The 20,277-nt window shown below is 40.2% G+C and overlaps 1 protein-coding gene across 17 annotated transcripts in view; it reads right to left on the bottom strand.

Annotated features, from left to right (window-relative positions):
* Window positions 1-20,277, bottom strand: part of DLG2 (discs large MAGUK scaffold protein 2) — a 1,827,487-nt gene that overhangs the window by 560,450 nt on the left and 1,246,760 nt on the right. For all 17 annotated transcript variants that reach the window (XM_045293139.1, XM_045293148.1, XM_045293133.1 and 14 more), the window contains one exon: window positions 166-302. In XM_045293139.1, coding sequence (XP_045149074.1) covers window positions 166-302 — 137 coding nt within the window. The remainder of the gene's footprint in view (window positions 1-165; window positions 303-20,277) is intronic.

Genomic DNA, 20,277 nt, shown 5'->3' with positions numbered 1-20,277 from the left:
GTGATGTTAAAAAAATTTTAATATTCAAAAAACATAATTGTACATATACTTTCAAATACTGTTACCTCAAAATACAGTTCCTTTTATTTGTTTGCCCATGTTCATACATTGGGAAATGAGGACTTTATAAGTAAATATGAATAGTTCGATTTGAATCACGCTCACCATTAGTAGTCTGTCTCCTACTTGCAATCTTCCATCTTTTTGTGCAGCTCCTCCCTCTATGATTTTAGTGACATAAATACTGTTGTCTCCAGGTATATGTTGGTTCCCCACACCTCCTGCAATACTGAAACCTAAACCTTTGGAAAATGAAGGACAGAAAATGAAGAGTGTGTTATTTTTTAAAACAATGCAACCTGCCACATTTCACTGTACACTCTTTAATCCACCCAGGCATTATTACAATAGTAATAACTAACAATGGAAATGACATTCCAGTTGATATTATTGTTTAAATATTTGAAGCCTTGTTGATTAATGATAGAATTAGGCAAAGACCTTGAAGGTAACCCCATGTGAGCCATTATTGTTGTGAGGTGCAATCGAGTTCCAATACATAGCAAGTTCATGCGCCACAAAATGAAACACGTCCCAATCCTGTCCTACGAATGTTTGATCCCATTATTGCACTGACTACGCCAACCCAGCTCGTTGAGAATTTTCCTGGTTACTGATCATTCTCTAATTACCAAACATGATTTCTTTCTCCAGGGAGTGCTCTTCCCTAATAACATGTCAAAGGTCCTTGACTCAAAGTCTCGCTGTCTTTGCTTTTACAGAGCATTCTAGTTGTACTTCTTCCAACATGATGGGTTCCTTTTTCTGGTAGTTCATGGTACAGTTGGTATTCTTCTCAACACCATTGTTGAAAAGTATCAGTTATCCTCAGATCTTACTTATTGTCTAGATCTCACATGCAGAGAGGACAACGGAGTCCTCAAAGTTACATCTTTTGATTTTAAAGAGCTCTTTTGCAGCCATTTTGTTTGATGAAATGTGTCCTTTGATTTCTCGACGGCTCTCCTATTCAGAGTTCATGGCCCCAAGTACAGTGCAACCTTGTGACAACTTTTTTCTCTGTTTCTAATGATGCTGTTCATTGGTCCAGTTGTAAGGAATTTTGTTCTTTATAGAGTTGCTATCCACACTGAAGATTGTAGTCATTGATCTTTATCACTCAGTGCTTCAAGTTGGCTTCCCTTCTAGCAAGGAAGGCTGTGTCCTTTGCTGCTGGCAGAGTGTTGATGTGCTTTCCTCCCATCATGGCGCCATATTCATCTTCATATCATCCAGGCTTCAAATTTGCTCAGCATTCAGGTTGTAAAAGCACCGTAAAGGATAAAATGCTGACACGCACTTTCCTGATATTCAACCCCACAGCATCACAGCTTTTCTGTTCCAATGACTGTCTCTTAGTCGATGTACAGGTTTCATAGGAGTACAATGAAATGTACTGGAAAATCCATCTTTCAGAATCTTATTCACATTTTTAAAATGATCTGCACAGTCACACGCTCTTATCTTCTTTCATCAAAGATCCATCTGAAGTCAGCAATGATATCCCTCATATGTCATGATCTTTTCAGAATCTGGCTTCAATTTCCAGAACTGCTGAAACCATTTCTGAATGATCTTTAGCAAAATTAATTGTCATGTGATATTGTTGATACTTTCTGCATTCTGTTGGGTTGCCTTTCTCTGAAATGGACTCAAATATTTATGTCTTCTAATTGGTTGGCTAGAAAGCTGTCTTTGAAATCTCTTGGCATTCTTGCCACAACCTTTGGGGCAGCTTGAACTTCCTGATGAAGCACCATTAGTTCTTGATCATCTAATCATATACTGTATCTTAAAACACTTGAATGTTGACCAATTCTCTTTGATTGAGTGACACTCTGTATTCCTCTCATCGTCTTTTGATGTTTCCTATATCTTTCAATATTTTGCTCATAGAATTCTTCAATATTTCATCTTGAAGCTTAATTTTTGTCTTCAGTTCTATCAGCTTGGGAAATTCCAAGGGTGCTTTTCCATTGTGAAAAACAAAAACGAAAAAAGCAAACCTCAGTAATTTGTACATCTCATATAATACTTTGTCTTCTGGGATAACTCTTTGGAATCTGCTGTTCTGCTTTTTACTTCATTATCTCTTATATTGGTTTTGGCTAGTCTGTGTACAAAGCAAGTGTGAGTCTCTTTTGACATACATTGGGTCTTCCCCCCCCTACTTTTTAAATGACCCTTTGCTCTCTTTATGCATGATATCCTTAATGTCATCTCACGAATTCATCTGCTCTCTGGTCATTAGAGTAAAATGTATCAAATCTATTCTTGAGGAAGTTTCTCAATTCAGGTGAGCTACATTAGCTTTGTCCTATTTCATGACAACATGCCTGACTGAAGCTCCCTAGTCAGTCAGGTCATAATGATCAACAGACTAGAACAGAAATGAGGCTGAGGGATGTGGAAGGATCCTAGGTGAGACGGTGTGGTAGTTATATCATCTGGAGTCAATTTGGGACTTGATAGGATTAAAAGTGCAAGGGTGGAGTCTCGTCTGTCAATTGGGTTATAGCCAATGAGGCCCCTGTGTGGGCATGGCCTTCCCCTGAGGATTCAGAGAATTCCTGTATTTCCTCATTGGAGGCGGGAGGCACACACTCTCTCTGCTCACTCCCTGAGAGACGCACCTGAAAAGACTTATGGAACTCTGCTAGTGCCCTGAGCTGGAGCAGCCATGTGGAGACCCCTGCCAGCACTGAGATGTTTACGCTGCCACTGGATCCACAAGACTTTCCACCCACTGGCTTGTGATCTTCCTGTATTTGGCATCATTGCATGTGTTTCGTAAGTTTGAAGAGGAATTTATAAATTGGTATCAGATATATGGGCTAATATTGGACTTATGGACTTGATCTGGAGTGGGCTGGGATGTTTTCTCAATATTCAATTGCTCTTGTATATAAAGCTCTTTCTTATACACATGAGTGTCCATGAATTTGTTTCTTTAGTCTACCCAGACTAACACAGAGGGAAAAAAAACTCAACTTTGGTCCTGCTCGTTTTGAGTATCTGAGGTAATCTTTGATGCTGTTACCTTAGCAACAAAAGCAGAAGTATTGCTGATTATTTAGGTAGAGTAGGGGTAGGAGCTTTGAAGAAACAAGTGAGTAGTTAATGAAGAAATCATGGCCCAGTAAATTATAAAGTAACACCATTGGAATTCTATTTGAAAGGTAATGTTTTTTTTGCTGAATTAACTATAATAGTTAATAAAATTTTTAAATTGATAGGGAAATTAAAATAAGTGTTATTTCATTTCCTGCTGGAATAGGCAATTATTCTTTATCGATGTTTTGCTACCCCGGAGCTGTGAATGCATGTTTGCTTCCAATTTGAAGAATTTATTTATCAAGCAAAGGATGATAAAGGAGTAAATATCTCCAGATCAGCTTCTTCTATGAAATTCAAAACACACATCAGTGCATGGTTTCCCAAATATTTATTTTAGAGATACATCAAAATCTTAAGGAAACAAACCCATTGCCCTAAAGTCACGGCTCTCTATAAGACAAATTAAGTCACGCTGCTCCTTAGGAGTTCCAAGATGGCACATTTTAATGGAAACAGGGAGCCTCATTTTTCTCCTATGAAATGGCTTGTGAGTGCTGATCTTGCATTTAGTAGTCTATGGCTTGACCCACTGCCATATTGAACACAAGAAACTTGAAAAAAAATTTTTTTTAAGTCTCGAGCCCACATGTTAGACTCCATCTTCTGCAGTTATGATAGCACAGAGGTCATTCTAAATCATGAAAAGAAAAGGTTAAAAACAAATCCAAGGGCTCTGATTTATATCCACCCTGCCAGCAATAAATGCCACAGACGAGCTGAATTACGGAAAAGGCAAGGAAACAAATTACCACCATAAACAAGGTGAAGTTCAACAAAGGGAGTAACTGTGTAGTTGACATTTGAAGCTGAAGATTGTACCAAGACAATAAAATCACTGTGGATACTGTAGACATAAATATATCAGCTAAAAATGGCATACTATTTTCCTTTTGAGATCAAGTTTAAGTACTTCTGCTAAACTAGTAACTCTGCTCAAGGTGAAGCAAAATATATTCTCTCAGAGCCAGAAATGTCTCTGAAGGTACAAAACTCAAAACCTTCCCTGATTCCTTGATGAAACATGGGATACATTTGAAAATAACCAACATTTAATCAACACTCAGTCATATCCCAGCTGCTCTGCCCCAACTGACTTAGTCATTCAATAGGAATCTCCTGAGTATATTCTATGCATTGTATCACCAGTTATTCTCGATTGCTGTTAACATAAATGTCAACTGCAGAAAGAATTGAATGGAAACTCAGCAAAGAAAGAGTGACCTGTGTGAGGGTTTCCCAGGGGAAATCAAAGGTAGAGCAAGATGAGGGGATAAGGTGGGGGGGGACCAGAAGACAGTATTAAACAGAGGTCAGATTCTGGGATCCCTTGAGAATTGAGACTTGAGTAAAGACTGAAGGAAGGGAATCCCAAGCAGTGGGAGGTATAGAGCAAAGGCCCTAAGGCAAGGAGCTTGTCTGGATCCTGCAAAGTTCGTTCACCTTTATTCACAGGAGTATGCCTTGTGACACATTAAATTAAAAACAAAACAAATTCACTGCCATCCAGTCACTTCTGACTTATGGTGACTTCATAGGGTAGGGTCGAACTGTGGGTTTCTGGATGGTTACTCTTTACAGGAGTAGAAAGTTTTTGCTTTCTCCCATGGAGTGGCTGGTGGTTTTGAACTGCTGACCTTGAGGTGAGCAGCCCAAAGTGTACCTACTAGCCACGAGGACTCCTTCAGTAAGTCATCTATAATTTATCTATTTTATTGTCTGTCTCCTGGGTGAAAATAAAAATATCCTTCATGACAAATAGGAAGCTACTGTCTTTTATTCTATTTTGTGTCTAGTCTATGCTATGCAACTAGAACAAAGACCAGCTATATCTTTACCTCAAATTTATGGGTTTGACAATGTGAATACATGAATATAAAAGAAAGAAGAACATTGGCTATTTCTGAGAAAGTTGGTCCTTGAAGACAATGCTGAGGACTTTGAGTGAGTGAGGAATCAGTGTGGGAAACGTGCACTCTCTTGGAGTCCGTACAGGGCGCCAGGTGAATTCTGGTTGGTTCTTCATCCTCAATCTGCATGGAAATATTGCCAACCATTAGGCAGGTTCCAGTCGAACTGGCTTCACATCTGGCTCCTTCTTTCATTTACTAACTGTAAATTTCAGTCCTAACTCGCTCACATCTACTAAAGAGATACATATTATCTAGAAAATAAATGTGGTCCATAATAGATGCTGCATACATTCTCTGCTCTCGACAAGTCCTCAAACTATTTAGAATGACGGGTGTTTGAATACCTTGCTATGCTCTAAGTGGTCAGGGTGAGTTCTGTAATGGTGCTGACATTGTGCAAGCCCAGAGAGGGAAGCACAACCTACTTCTCAGGGGAGCCAGAGGAGAACTAAGAAAAGATTGAGCATTTGGACAGTCTCAGAGATTAAGTTAGAAGTGATAAAAGAGGATGCACTGCCTAATCCAACAGGTTGGTTGCCTAAATGACCAGGGCTTTCAATTGGTTCATTCTGGTCCAACCTCCCTGTTGGAAATTTGTATGTCCTTCCCAGATATACTGAATCAGAATCTACATTTTAATCCCCTGCACCACCAAGGCTCCTTAGAGCCTCAGGCAATTCATTGTGCATATGAATCCCCTTGAAATCTTGTTAAAATATCGATGGCGATACAGTGTATCTGGAGTGGAAATGCTAATTCTTAGCAAGGGATCAGAAAGGAAGGAGCTAATTCAAAGTCCTATAAAGGACTGAAAAGCATTATTTGTGCCCGATAGACCATGTGCTGACCTGACTTAGGCCACACAATGCTGATTCATTTCTAGTCCTGTTGACTTAGAAATTGAAAAACTAATGCCCAACAAAGGCTCAAAGCATGCATTTATTGCCACTGGATTGCATACTTAAAACAATTAAAATGTAAATTTTCCATCAGGTATATTTTACTACACACACACACACACACACAACACAATTATGTATTTGTGATGAGACAACTTAGGATTGCACATAACAAGATAAATACCAATGCACACTATAATCACACACCCACGGCCATCAAGTTCATTTCGACTCATGGAAAGCCTAATGGAGTAGAACTGCTTCTTAAGGTTTCCAAGCTGTGTGGGAGCAAACCACCTCATCGTTCTCCCAGGGAGAAGCTGGGGCTTCAAACCACTGGCCTTTTCTGTAGCAGCCCGAAGCCCAACCTATCATACCTCTAGAGCTGCACATGGAAGTTAAGGAACTTTCCAAACAAACACAAAATGCTGATTTCGGGGAGGGGTGGAGAAGTTTTGCAGCAATTAGCGAAGTGGTGACTATTTTGGAAAGAAGTGTCCATGATAAAGAGATCATCAGGAGAGACCTGAGATGCAGGGATTGTCCCTCGGTGAAATATTTGAGTGAGTGTTCTGCAGTCCCACTCAGCATCACTGGTCCTCAACACCCCGGGCATGTTTGACTCCTAAGGCCAAGACTAAACATAGCATAAATAACTGTAGACAAAGACAACACCGAAAAGTTTTACTAAGACTGTTCTCAAACAAAGTAACCTCAGCGGCTATTTCAGTATTACAGCAAAATAAAAAAAAGCAAGTAAAATTTAAGCCGCTCATTCACCCAAGTAATTAAAAAGGAAGCGTTTACAAACATGTAACATATATACCGAATTTCAGAATCGCACCCATTACCCCAATCCAGGCTCATCTTTATGTAATTGTATCACTTGCAAATTCTCCTATTGTCATCTCTCTTGTTAAGAGGGGGGCAGGCATACGTAGGAGGATGACTGAACCTTTATTTAAGCCTCTCGGCCTCATCCTGGGAAGAAAGAACACTCTGAGCAGATCCCCGCTCGCCCTTTCCCCGCGGCTGCCTACGCTGAGGAGGAGGTGTCCAGGAGAGACGGGGAGCCTGAAAACAGAAGTCTTGGCAGCATGGATTGATTCTGTGCCGGCAAAGCTCAGAATAAAAACTCAAATGCTTAAATACATCTTATGATTAAAATGTACCCATATATTCTAAGCAGGCATAAAGAACCAAGCCCCATGGTGTCTTGTCTTTCAACTTCATGTTAGATGCCTCTACTGGGAGAGCATACTGGGGCTTCTCCACACGATTCAGTATTATGAAGCAGGCTGGTTCTGCCCATTTCTTTAGTGCTTGCTAGTTAAAAAAGCACAGCGGGGGCAACATGACCTCCTTTGACTTTACAAGGGGAAGCAAGTCAAATGCCACATCATCCCAAGGCCAGTCAATAGCTATTAGGTGGAGGTCAGATGTGCCTCCTCCTCCCTCTCTTATTTATCAATTCGGATACCACTACCACCACCCTGCCCTCCACCCAAGGCACTACTGCTCCTCTGGGTTCCATAATACATTTAAAGGGTCACACAGAATTCATAGACAGTGCTCAGAGTTCGGGGGTGACAATTTAGGATCAGAACCAAGAGCCAGAGCACAAGACCCAACAGTGGGCAAATCAAGTTGAGTGCCTCTGGCCCTGGGTTCTGCTGCTACAGTTCCCCTGCCAGTCCTCTGAGGTGACAGCTCTCTGTCTTTTGGATCAAGGTGGTTTTGTAGGCAGGGGGCTCACCTACTACTCCTTGCTCTTCCTGCTTTTGAGATGGCTCATTTTATGTCCACTGGGATGGCAAAACTGATGAATGCCCATACTAGAGTTCAATAGCCCCAATCTACATGGTTTCTCTGAGTCATTTGGTGGAAGTTACAAGGGCTATGGCTGATAAAGAAAATTGGGTTCTGTGGAATGTATTTTGTGGAATACCTTTTACTTTAGAGTGGGTTGGAAAGAGAATCTATTTCCGCTGTTTCCATTATCACTTTGATGTTGATAGGTGGCCACGCTTCCTGTGCCTCCAATACCCTAATAGCCTTGACTTGTTACTTCAAGTTCACAAGCATGAAAGAGTTCATTCCTGCTGCCAAAGTGGCTTTGGGCAGCTCTAATGTCTTACACATCACTGGTGACAAGGCTAGCATGGCACATGGCACATAGCTGCTTGGCAATGCCAATCTCTAGTTGTTATTACGTGTGTCAGAAGTCTCAGTATATATGGAAATATAACTACAGGCAGTTCCCTCATTATGAAGGGGGAATGTTCCAATGTGTCTTTAAGTTGAAATTTTAGGTAAGCCAGAATGGATGCATAAAATTCCTTTTGAGCCTTTCAAGAAGAACATGGAGTCCCCCTCTGTTACACAGGCCCCTGAACGGTTTACCATGATCCAAACCGGCTATTTCACTGGTAAGCACATTGGTCAGTGCTTCTAGTGCTTGAAAGTAATACAGAGGAAAAGTCTTTTGTTGGTCATTTTTATTGTTCCATTAGGAAAGACACTGCTTTCTTCTACATGAATTCTTCAGTACCAAGCAGTAGTAAGACATTACTACATTTTCAAATAGAATTTTATTACTGAGAATATTCACAGCAGAACATATACCAACTCAACAATGTGTACAAGCACATTCCAGTTCCACCGATTCTCATGTCCACATGGTACAGCCATCTCAGCCACCTTGCTCCTATTCTTCCTCCCTCCTTGACATCAATGCACTAACGCCCGAGGTGCCACTTGCTGCTGTTCGCTGAACCCATAGAGGGCATGCGGCTCCAGGCAGACATTCTTTCCAAGCTAAGTTATTGTTTGGGTTCACAAGGCTTCGGTGGATAGTTTTGGTCTAAGGGTTAAGGATTATCTCTGAGCAGGAGTCTCTACTGCGTTTTAGTCAGACATCATTTCCCACATTGAATTAGAGTGTTGCTATTTATAAGAAAGGCTCACATGGAGAACATTTAACAGCTGATGTTGTATGCACACCAGCCAATCAGAACAGGTCCCTGCCAGAGACGACAGCGTGACATGTACCATGTGGCCCGCTGCCCCCTTTAAGAAACATCTCATTCCCCGTTGTTGGGCAGTTAGTCTTTCAAAGGTAGGAGAGATCATGGTGCTTTTATTGAGTGCCCCCAAAGGAGTGCTATGTGTGAAGCAGAGATTTAAAAACTTAAAATAGAATAAATAATTAAATACGGATGACAGCATCCCCCTTTCCAGAGACATACTTCAATGAACTGCGCAGGAAAGCACTCCGGCTGGTAAGACAACCCGGTGAGGTATTTTCTTCGTGAACAAAACACTGCATTCTGTTCTTAGAAGGTGAGGAGAAGACACATACATGACTGTGGCACAACTCCTGCCTTCAGGGAGGTCAGAAACCAGAGTATAAAGAGCGATCAGTAAAGAGAGCCTTAAAACAGAACCGAATGACCATTAAATTGTCTTTTCATCTGTTTGTTTTCCAAGGAGAGTATCCAGCAGTACTTCTGCAGGAAGAAAAAATGGGAAGGGGATTGTGGGGCCAGGAGAAGCTTCTTAGAAACAGTTCAAGCTGAGCCTAGCCTTGCTGAACAACTGGAAGAAGAAGGGAGGCAGCCGGGAATTTTAGGTGGAGAAAGTCAGCGGTAGAGACTGCCAGACAGGGAGACCCTGAGACCTGAAGCTGCAGAAACTGAGGCTCAAGGAAGTCCAGAGGTGCTGGCGTGAAGGAGTTGGGGCTTATACAGGTGGTAATGAAATCCTTTGAGGCGTTTTAACAAGGAGCTCTAGGGGCGCTGTTGGGTAAGCCCTGGACTGATCCAACACAAGGTTGGCGCTTCACACTTCCTGGCCACTGTGTGGGAGAAACATGAGTCTGTGTGCTCCCATAAAAGTTTGGTAAACCTGTGCAAGGTCACTGAGTTACAATCCACTCTATTCTAACAAGGACAAAGTTAGTCTCTTTCCAGTTTCGTTGTTGCTCTTTGTTTAAAAAGTACACTAAATGATGGTTTTGTGGTGGAGAATATGTTGTTTTCTATAATATAGCATACTCCTCTCCCCACCATGTTTTCCCTTTTTCTTTGACTATACTCAGTTATCACTTGCTGCCACACTCACTTGGGGGAAATGTCCTCCCCTCAGTCCTCCTCGCACGATGCAGTTTGAAGTGTTAGCTTCTCAGGGCTCCCTCTATGCCCCATTTCCCACTTTCAAGCTGTAGATCTCAATTCAGAAAATATGGTATCAAAAGACATTTGTACTCTGATGAGAAAATAGGGAGCAACCCCCAAATCCCTAAATTCACTTGTAAGGATATTGTAATTCACCCAAGATTTCCAAAAAGCATTTCTGGCAGGTGTCCGGTTTCTCTACCTCATTTGATAACCTAAATGGGGTGCTTTGTAAAAAGGGAAATTGGAAAATATGGAATTCAACTTGGGTTCTAGGAAAGAATGAGAGTTATCTAATTGACTCAGGCATCTCTTTTTTCAAGGTCAATTGGTTAATATAAAAGCAACAAAGGGCTTACTTACAATGGCCCTGATTTATGATGAGGGTACCCAATATTTCCAGCATGTACTGCACGATTTCAAACAAGCCAAAAAATGTGTTTACTGAAGATACATTTGTGGGAACTACATAGGAAATAGGCCTCCGGTGGTCTCTCTCTTTCCATAACTGAGGGAGAGTGGTTACTAAGCAAGAGTGCATTGGAGAGAGGAGTACAGAGGTTCAAAGGGATGAACCTGACCAGAACAGTTAGAACTTTGTCAGGTGATCCCCCACTGATGCGTGCTGGACCTGATCTGGGTTTCAACATTTTTGTATTTTTGTTTGTTCATATTAGGGTTTATCTCAGAGGTGTTATATCATCGGGAGTTGCCCAATGGAAGCCGTGTTACCAGTTTTTCTGGGGGTTTTCAGTCTATGAACCCCAAGATTGATGAACCTACAGGGACAGCAAATGGAAGAAGCGTGAGTTTTTGATGGGGAGGGTACAGTGGTAGTGCTGGGGGGTAAAAGGGAGATGATGACAAGGAATCCAGGAGAGAAAAGAATGTTTGGAAACTGACTGTGATAACAATTGCACAATAAATACTGCTTGATGTGATTGAACTACGGAATTATATAATTTATGTATTAACTCCTAATTGATAATATTTAAAAAAAATAAACCAAAACAAAAGTTGTTTAAAACCTTTGAATAACAGAAGTCCTCTTATTATGTTATGTGTGGCATGTGCTAATATCTTCAGTAACACAGAAATCAAACTTAGGTAACTTTGCTTTGTACTAAAAATTATTTTACTGGGACTACAGGTCTTTAACGTAAAATCGTTTAATGCTTCTAGCAGTCTGTTCTGTCTTGTATATCCAAGTGCACAAAACTTAGAGCCTGTGCCTTTGCCTTTCATCTCATGCTCTCACCCAAGTGAGTTTAATTTTTACACGCAAAAAACCCTGCTATTTATTTGAACCTCTTTAAGGATAACCTAAAAGACATGCCACATTGTACATAGTAAAATAATACAGAGCTTGTTGGAGGAAGTCGCTTAACCTCAGTATGTCCATTACTAACATGTAAAATGATTATAATGCTACACTCCATGGCCATGACTGTTTGTAACCTTGGTTCTAACATTTAAAAGCTGTGTGACCTTGAGGTAGGGTTTAACTATTCTGAGCTATGAGTTAAAGGAAAATACTAATTACCTCATCATATTACAGTGATAATTATGAACCTACATGAAAGGACATCAAAATACCAGTACAGCATATAATAACTATACCTCTCCTCTGCCCTTCAAGATTTCAGTGAGCATGGAATGCTATAATTGTTTATGAACTGGAAATTACCTGCACATATGCACACTTTAGGTATTAGTAATGCTTAAAAATGATAGAACATTTGAATATAAAATGAGTTATTGGATACACCAAAATGTATTCATTCTTTGGTATCTTCTTTCTCAAACTCCCTAAACATACTGTCATTCATCATTACAATTGGTTTCATCCCGTGGAAGAAAATAAAGTTAGTCACAAATCTGGGCCCCAACCTTTTAATCCTGTATCATCTTCTGAATAAACTCTTGCTAGCTACCCAACACTTGGCTCTAGTTGTGAGTTCTTTAACCTACTGAGCCACTGACAGTCTTCCACAGAAGCACAAGAAGACATTCACTTAATAATGTCTACACACTTGGACCTATGCTGGCTCTTGCAGCACTGTTGCAAATGATAGGGGATATATATATACATATGTATATATATATCAACAATGAACAAACTAGCTCATGTACTTTGGAGATGTAGGTTCATGAATTTGGGGGTAAGGATACATTCTGACAGGTACTGAAGACATATATCATGAGGATTTGGTTTAATCACTTTTACAGAACCTTCCTCACTTTTCAAAGACTCAATAAATACTTTTAATAAGCATACTGGAGAAGATAAACAGATACACAACAAAATTTCTGAAACCATGAGTAGAGTGCTAAGAACAGTTGGAAGGAAAAAAAAACATTTTGATATGTGCAGATGGGAATTTCTGTCTTACTACCAAAAATAAATTTGCATATGGCTTTTGTCATGAGACAGGAGCCCTGCTGGCAGCATGGGTAGTGCATTGGGCTGCTAATGACAAAGCCAGCAGTTTCAATCCCCCTGAGGCTTGTTGGGTAAAGATGTGGCGTCCTGCTCTCATAGGTATTTTCAGCCTCAGAAACGCAAGGTGCAGTTCTCCTCCGTCCTGTAGGCTTGCTCTGTTGGAACGGACTCAAAGGCTGTGGTTGCTGTGAAGAGTCTCATGCAGGAGAGAGAGGGGTCAGAGGAGGAATAATATGTAGATCCCAAAAGAAAGAAGAGTCTATGCAATAGGTCCTTTGGCCATCCAGCTGTAATTAAGGCAGATCATTCTCTTTTCTGCAGGTATATCTTGTGGTGGTAGTGGTGCTGCTGCTGTAAGGTGCCATGGTGTCTGTTCTGACCCATAGGAACCCTATGCATGCCCAATAGAATGAAACACTGCCTAGCCCTGCATCGTCCTCACGATTCTTCCTATGCCATCGTGTCAATCCATCTCTTAGATGGCCTTGCTCTTTGCACTGCCTCTCTACTGTACCAACCATGATGTCCTTCTCCAGGCCCTGGTCTCTCCTGACAACATGTTCAAAGTGTGTACGACAAAGTCTTATCATCCTTTTACTCAAGAAGCACTTTGGAGGTACTTCTTTCAAATTATATGTTAGTATTTTTAGCCGTCCATGGTACTTTGAATATTCTTCTCCAGCACCACAGTTAATAAAAGGCATCGATTATTCAGTGTCCACCTTTCACATGGATATGAGGCAAATGAACATGCCAAGTCTTGGGTAGGTGCATTTTAATCTTCAGGCAGCCTGACTTTTCAAAACTCGAAAGGGGCCTTTGGCAACATGTCTTTTGATCTCCTCACTGTGGCTTCCATGAGTATTGGTTGTGGATCCAAGCAAGACACACTCCTCCACAGCGTCAGCCTTTTCCCCATTTGTCATGATGTTACCTAGCAGTCCAGACATGAGGGTTTTGGTCTTTACAATGAGTTGCAAGCCACACTACAAGCCTAAATCTTCATCAGCCAGTGCTTCCCGTCTTCCTCTCTTTCATCAAGCAAGGTTGTTTTAGCTACATCTCTCAGCTTGTCCCTAAACCTTTGTGGTAGTTACATAATCCTGTGTCAACTTGAAGATACATAAAATTGCAGGAGTGGAGTTTAGCCTGTCAATTAGGTTGCAGTCTGATGACCCAGTCTTGGAGATGCCTGTCTGGATCTCACTGGAGGCCCGCCTCTCTCTCTTTCTACCTTCACCTTCCTGCTTGCTGACTGGGAGAGCTGCCAGAGCCCAACAGACTTTCCACCAACTTGGGAGCCACTACTTTTGGACATATACACCCCCTCCCTGGCCTGTCATATTCCTTCATTTTGCACCATTGTATGTGATTGTGTGAGTCTGCGGAGGGCCTTATGAACTATTATTGGACTTATGGACTTGAGTTGGACTGGGCTGGAATCCTTTCTTGATATACAATTACTCCTTAATATAAAGCTCTTCCTTACACATATCTGATTGTCTCTGGATTTGTTTCTCTAGTCAACCCAGCCTACTACAGTCTTCCTCCGATCCTGATGTCACATTCTTCTTCATATAAGTCTGCTGTTCTGGTGATGTATTCAGCATACAGATAGAATAAGTGTGGTGAGAGGATATAACCCTGTCGCATAGCTTTCCTGATTTTATTTTCTAATTTTAATAAATTATTTTATTGGGTTTTTTTACAGTTCTTATAACAATCCATAGATCAAATGTATCATGCACATTTGTACATATATTGCTATCATCATTTCCAAAACATTTTCTTTCTACTCAAGCCCTTGGTATCAGCTCTTCTTTTTTCCCCTCACCAACCCCACCCTCCTACCTTCCAGAACCATTGATAATTTATAAATTATTATAATTTTCATATTGTATACTCTCCACTGTATACCCTCACCCACATTTATATTGTTCATCCCCCTGGGGTGGAGGGTTGTATGTTGATTATTGTGATTAGTTCCCCCTTTCTCTCCCTTCTCCCCTCATCTTCCCCCTACCCTCATGGTATCGCTACTTTCATTATTGGTCCTGAGGGCTTATCTGTCCTGAATTCTGTGTGTCAAGAGCTCTTACCTGTACCAGTGTACATACTCTGGTCTAGCCAGATTTGTAAGATAAAACTGGGGTCATGCTAGTGGGGGGAGGAAGCATTAAAGAACTAGAGGAATATGTGTTTTGTTGGTAGTATATTGCACTGTGGCTGGCTCGTTCCTTCCTTGTGACGCTTCTGTGGAGGATATCCAATTGTCTACAGATGGACTTTGGGTCTCCATTCTGACCTCCCTCATTCACATTGAAATGGTTGTTTGTGTTGGGTCTCCTTGTGCCCGATACCTGATCCTATAGACACCTCATGATGACACAGGTTGGTGCACTTCTTCCGTGTGGGCTTTGTTACTTCCCTGCTAGGTGATCACTTGTTTAATTTCAAGCCTTTAATTCCCCAGACACTATATCTTGTAATAGCCAGGTACCATCAGCTTTCTTTACCACATTAGCTTATGCACCCATTTTTGTCTTTAGTGATCATGTCAGAAAGGTGAACATCACAGAATGCCAGGATATTAGAACAAAGTGTTCTTGCATTGAGGGAGGATTTGAGTATAGGACCAATGTCCATCTGCGACCTTAACACTTAACCTATAAATATATGTACGTAGACCTTGTGGTAGTTATCTAATCTACTGTCAACTTGAGGAAGGGGTGGAGTCCAGCCTGTCAATCAGCAGCTTGATGACCTCATTTGTTGGCGTGACAGAGATAAATAGATCACTGGAGGCTAGACACACTCTCTCTGCTTCATCTTCCTGCTGAGAAGCCACAGGGAGACACATTGATGGAGCCAGACCCCTGGAGCTAGAGGAGCCACATAGAGACCCACACCAGCACTGAGATGCTTCCACCACCACTGGATCTACAAGACTCTACACCCACTGGTCTGTGCTTGTCCTGCATTTGGCATTATTGCATGGCTGTGTGAGCCTATATTAATTTATTTCTATCAGTACATGCCTATGTTTATACCTCTGTAAAGGCCCTTTGTCTCCTAGTTCTTTTCTCTGTTCCCTTTTACTTTCCTCCTGCCCCATTATCTTGTCTGACCTTCATTCAGCTCTCTTTGCTTCCACCTTTCCTGATTTTAAAGCATATAGTATTCTCTTGTTCCATTCATACAAATGTCGCTTGGTCCATATACAGGTTCCAAATGACCACATGAAGTGTTCTGGAGTCCCCTTTCTTCTCAAGGTTATTAACAGTTTGATATGATCCACAGAGTTGAATGCCTTGGCAAAGTCAATAAAGCACAAATAAACATCTTTCTGGTATTCTCTGCTTTAACAAAGATTCATCTAACATCTTCAAAGATATCTCTTGTTCTATGTATTCTGAATCTGGCCTGAACTTCTGGCAGTTCCTTGTCAATGTACTACTGCAACCGTTGTTAGGTGATCTTCAGCAAAATTTTCCTTGCGTGATATCAATTATATTGTTCTATACTTTGAGCATTGTTGGGTCACCTTTCATCTAATTGGGTATAAACATCTCTCCCAATCAGTAGACCAAGTAGCTGTCTTCCAAATGTACTGGCACAGAGGAGCAAGCGCCCCTTGCAGTGCTTCCTCAGCTTGTCGAAACACTTCCCTTGGTATTCCATCCATTCCTGGAGCCTTGTTTTTTGGCGGATGCTGGCTTGGACTTCTTCCTTCAGCACCATTGGTTCTTGCTCATATGCTGCTACCTCTTGAAACTGTTCATTTTGGTCCAGTTATATCTTTTTAAAAAAATCATTTTATTAGGGGCTCATACAACTCTTATCACAATCCATACTGCATCAATTGTGTAAAGCACATTTGTATATTCATTGTCCTCATCATTCTCAAAACATTTCCTCTCCACGTAAGCCCCCAGCATTAGGTCCTCAGTTTTCCCCTCCCTCCCTGCTCCGCCCTCCCTCATGAGCCCTTGATAATTCGTAAATTATTATTTTGTCATATCTTTCCCTGTCCGACGTCTCCCTTCACCCACTTTTCAGCTGTCCATCCCCCAGAGAGGAGGTCACATATAGTTCCTTGTAATCAGTTCCCTCTTTCCAACCCACTCTCCCTCTACCCTCCCAATATCGCCACGCTCACCACTGGTCCTGAAGGGATCATCCTGCCTGGATTCCCTGTATTTTCCAGTTCCTATCTGTACCAGTGTACATCCTCTGGTCTAGCCAGACTTGCAAGGTAGAATTCGTATCATGATAGTGGGTGCGGGGAGGAAGCATTTAGGAACTAGAGGAAAGATGTATTTTTCATCGTTGCTATATCGCACCCTGACTGGCTCATCTCCCATCCAGTTACCTCTTGTAGCACTGTCTTAATTTAGAGTTTTTCTGCCCAGTGTGGTGACCAACCAGTGATATATTTTTAAGGTTCTTTGGGTGGAAAATTTGAGACTGCTGAAAATATGTTAATTGAATGAAGAAAAATAAAACAGGTTGTTTTTTTATTTAAAAAGATGTCTTTAAAGATTTTTTGTTATTTTACTTTCTAATATCAGGTTCATATTTCAGGCATGTAGAATATACTTAGATTTTAAATGGTAACATATAAACCGTTCTCATTAAATTTGGAGAAATATATTTATTTGCATCATGGTGGCCTTCAAGATTTATTTCATCCTCATTTTCTACATTTGCTATGACTTGTCCCATAAGAAATTGGAAAACTAAAATAGCTACTGATAATGATTCTGAAGGTAGCCACATGTCCATAAACAATACTGACTCAAGCTTATAAACCTCGCACCCTAAAGCAGCACATTGGGTCCTAATTATTCTATCATTCATCTAGCGCAAATTTCCTTTCTAACTATTCTTCAGTTTTGAGGTTATAGAAGCTGAAGTGCTAATTTCCCAAGGAAAAGATAAGCTTCCTATTAGTTTACTGGGGTGAATTTTTACTCCACTCTTGCAGGAGTCAGTAGAGGGCATCTAAAGTAGAAGGTCCCTCTGCAGGTAAGCAACCCACAGGTGCTGTCCAGCTGGGATCCTTATAGTGAGTTTTGTCTTTGTTTTTCACAGCTACTCCCTTTGAAAAATGAAAATAAAAAGAATGATTTTTAATAAAAATAAAAATTTTGTTCTTAGCATTTATTATGTATGAGGTACTACGGTAGGGGTATTACATACCAGGGGCCTTCAAGAGTTCATGAATAAATGAACATAAACTATACTGGCAGTTTTCCATGATGTTTGAAGTCTTCTAGTATATTAAGTCTTCTTATCTACTAGCCTAAATCCAATAAGGAAGGTGTTATTATTTTTTTAATGCTATTTTTGAACTAGAAAACTGAAATTTAAAGAGGTGACATACTTTGCTCCAGGTCAGAGCTATAACAGCTACTGGGCAGTACTACCTGGAGCTTGCTCATTGTGTTTCAATTTGGCAAATTGAAAGCACTCTGCAAATACATACTACTCTCAATAAGCCTGAAGAAATTTTTGGGAAAAAAAAAATCTAACTAGAAGTACTAATTTTTATCATCTTGACCATTACATAAGACTCATTTTAAGCTATAGCACATGTTGCTATAGCTTAAATATAATTATTTCAAGCAATAATATCAATAATTATGGCCACTGATGTTTATTTTGTCTGATGAAGCTGATGTTGTGTGCACTTCTGTACAACAATGGAAGCACTAGACAAAACATTATCCTAAGGCCTTTACTATTGTACTAAATGGAACACCACAGCATAAATTTAAAAATGATTTTGTGAATTTTCTAATTTGGTACAAATACCCAAATTAGAGAATTCAAAAGACCTCCTGACATAGTACACACATACGAACATTATGATGATTAATTTTGCATTTGTGTCTTTACACTTAAATAGAGGTTGCTGGGGGTCTTAATTCAATTGACTAATTTTAATGTGTAAACTGGGTGCACAATTCTTGCAGTAACATATCTTCACACTTGACTAAATAAAAAAATTATCTTTAAAGTCCTAGTAATTATTTTACTGTGTCTCAAATTACTGCTAATCATAAAGTTATGCAATCTTCCTACTACTCCTCTCTTAAAAGTTACATTCTTTTACTATTTTACTGACCCTCCGAAGCATGAAGAATATTGCCACCATAATTTTTAAAAGTGTGTTGAACTTGTTTGTGTTAAATGTGTTAAAATGTGTTAAAAATGTTTGACTTTAGTAATATTCTTTTAAATATGCATTTGAGAAAAAAACAGTATGCCAATTAAACAAAATCAACTATACTCTTTTCCCCTCTTTTTGGTATCAATTTTGAGAAGATTCATTACTGTCATTTAGCATTTACTTATCACTTGGATCAGTTATACCTCAAGACCTTCCCAGAGCTGGGTCAAGGCTTGGTATCTAAGAATTAAGGTAATTTGAATCTAAAATTATGATAGAAAAAGCTTTGGTCTTAGCTGGTAGCATAGCTCATTATCAAATGAGGCAATGATGTAACCAAATACAATCACTGGCTGATCCTGTATGAATGTCAGAATTAGTTATTACTTAAAGCTTAAAACAACAACAAAACTGACTGCCATCCTGCTGATTCCGACAACTAACAAACAGTATGGGTCAGGGAAAGACTACGCTCCTGGGTTTCAGAGACTCTTGCTCATAACAGGTGTAAAAAGGCTCCTCTTTCTCCTGTGGAGCTGCTGGTGGTGGTTTTGAACTGCTGACCTTGCAATTAGCATCACCATGGCTCCTTGTTGAGACTGTAGCATTGACAAATACTGCCCCCATTAGTGCACACATTCTCCAGTCATCAAGCAAAGAAGTGCATGTCCACAGACCATGTGTTTTAATTTAAAGCCATGAAAAGATAATCTAGAGTTTAAAACAATGAAAAGATAATATAGAATGCATTTCAAAGAGTTTTGGAGATATAATTTATTGCATGTAGCTTATTCCTCACCCTGATTGAAATCCAAGGAAAGAATATTTGCTGCAAGACTTGTAAATACAGCAAACAATAAATATTTCCTAGTTCTCAAATGAACAGTTCACATGGTTTTTAGGACTGACAAAATCTGCTAAGGTAACCTTTGAAGGTGACTACATTGGATTTAAGAATAAATAAGAACTCCGATACAGTAGCTGCCAAGAAATGGTTTAATTATTATTTCTCTGGTTTCTGCAAATATCCTCCTATATTCTAGATCATTGTGCAGTATTTGTAAGAAAGCAAAAACACAAACCCTGATAACTGGCAAGCAATGTAGAATACAAGAAGCAGGGAGTGAGGACCCTCGTGGGTTCCTGGTCTCCAGCAGTTACTGGAAAACCTGGTCATACTTCCAGGACCAGGAACTTGATCCCCACGGATTTCTTTAGAGGCTACTTTTTGGGTGATATTTGTACATTGCACATAGATATTATGGCTGAAAGTTTTAGAATTCAGTTAGTAAATGCAAATGAGTTATTCTCAAATCTATGAGGGACACTATGCAGTTGGGGCTTGTCTTGGTTTTACTGTCATAATAATTAGGGTTTCATCAAAGGGAATACAGTTCAAGTGAATGTAAAATGATCCTCTGTACAGCAGAGCAAACTTCCTGGTGAGGTTTCCAAAGCTTTAAATATGGAGGCAGGACGCTACTGTTTTCTCCCAAGA

The sequence above is a fragment of the Echinops telfairi genome, unplaced genomic scaffold, assembly GCF_000313985.2.
Source record: "Echinops telfairi isolate 266 unplaced genomic scaffold, ASM31398v2 ScPeMD7_1713;HRSCAF=2227, whole genome shotgun sequence".
Classification (NCBI taxonomy): Eukaryota; Metazoa; Chordata; class Mammalia; order Afrosoricida; family Tenrecidae; genus Echinops; species Echinops telfairi.
This window is presented reverse-complemented; position numbering and strand designations above follow the sequence as displayed.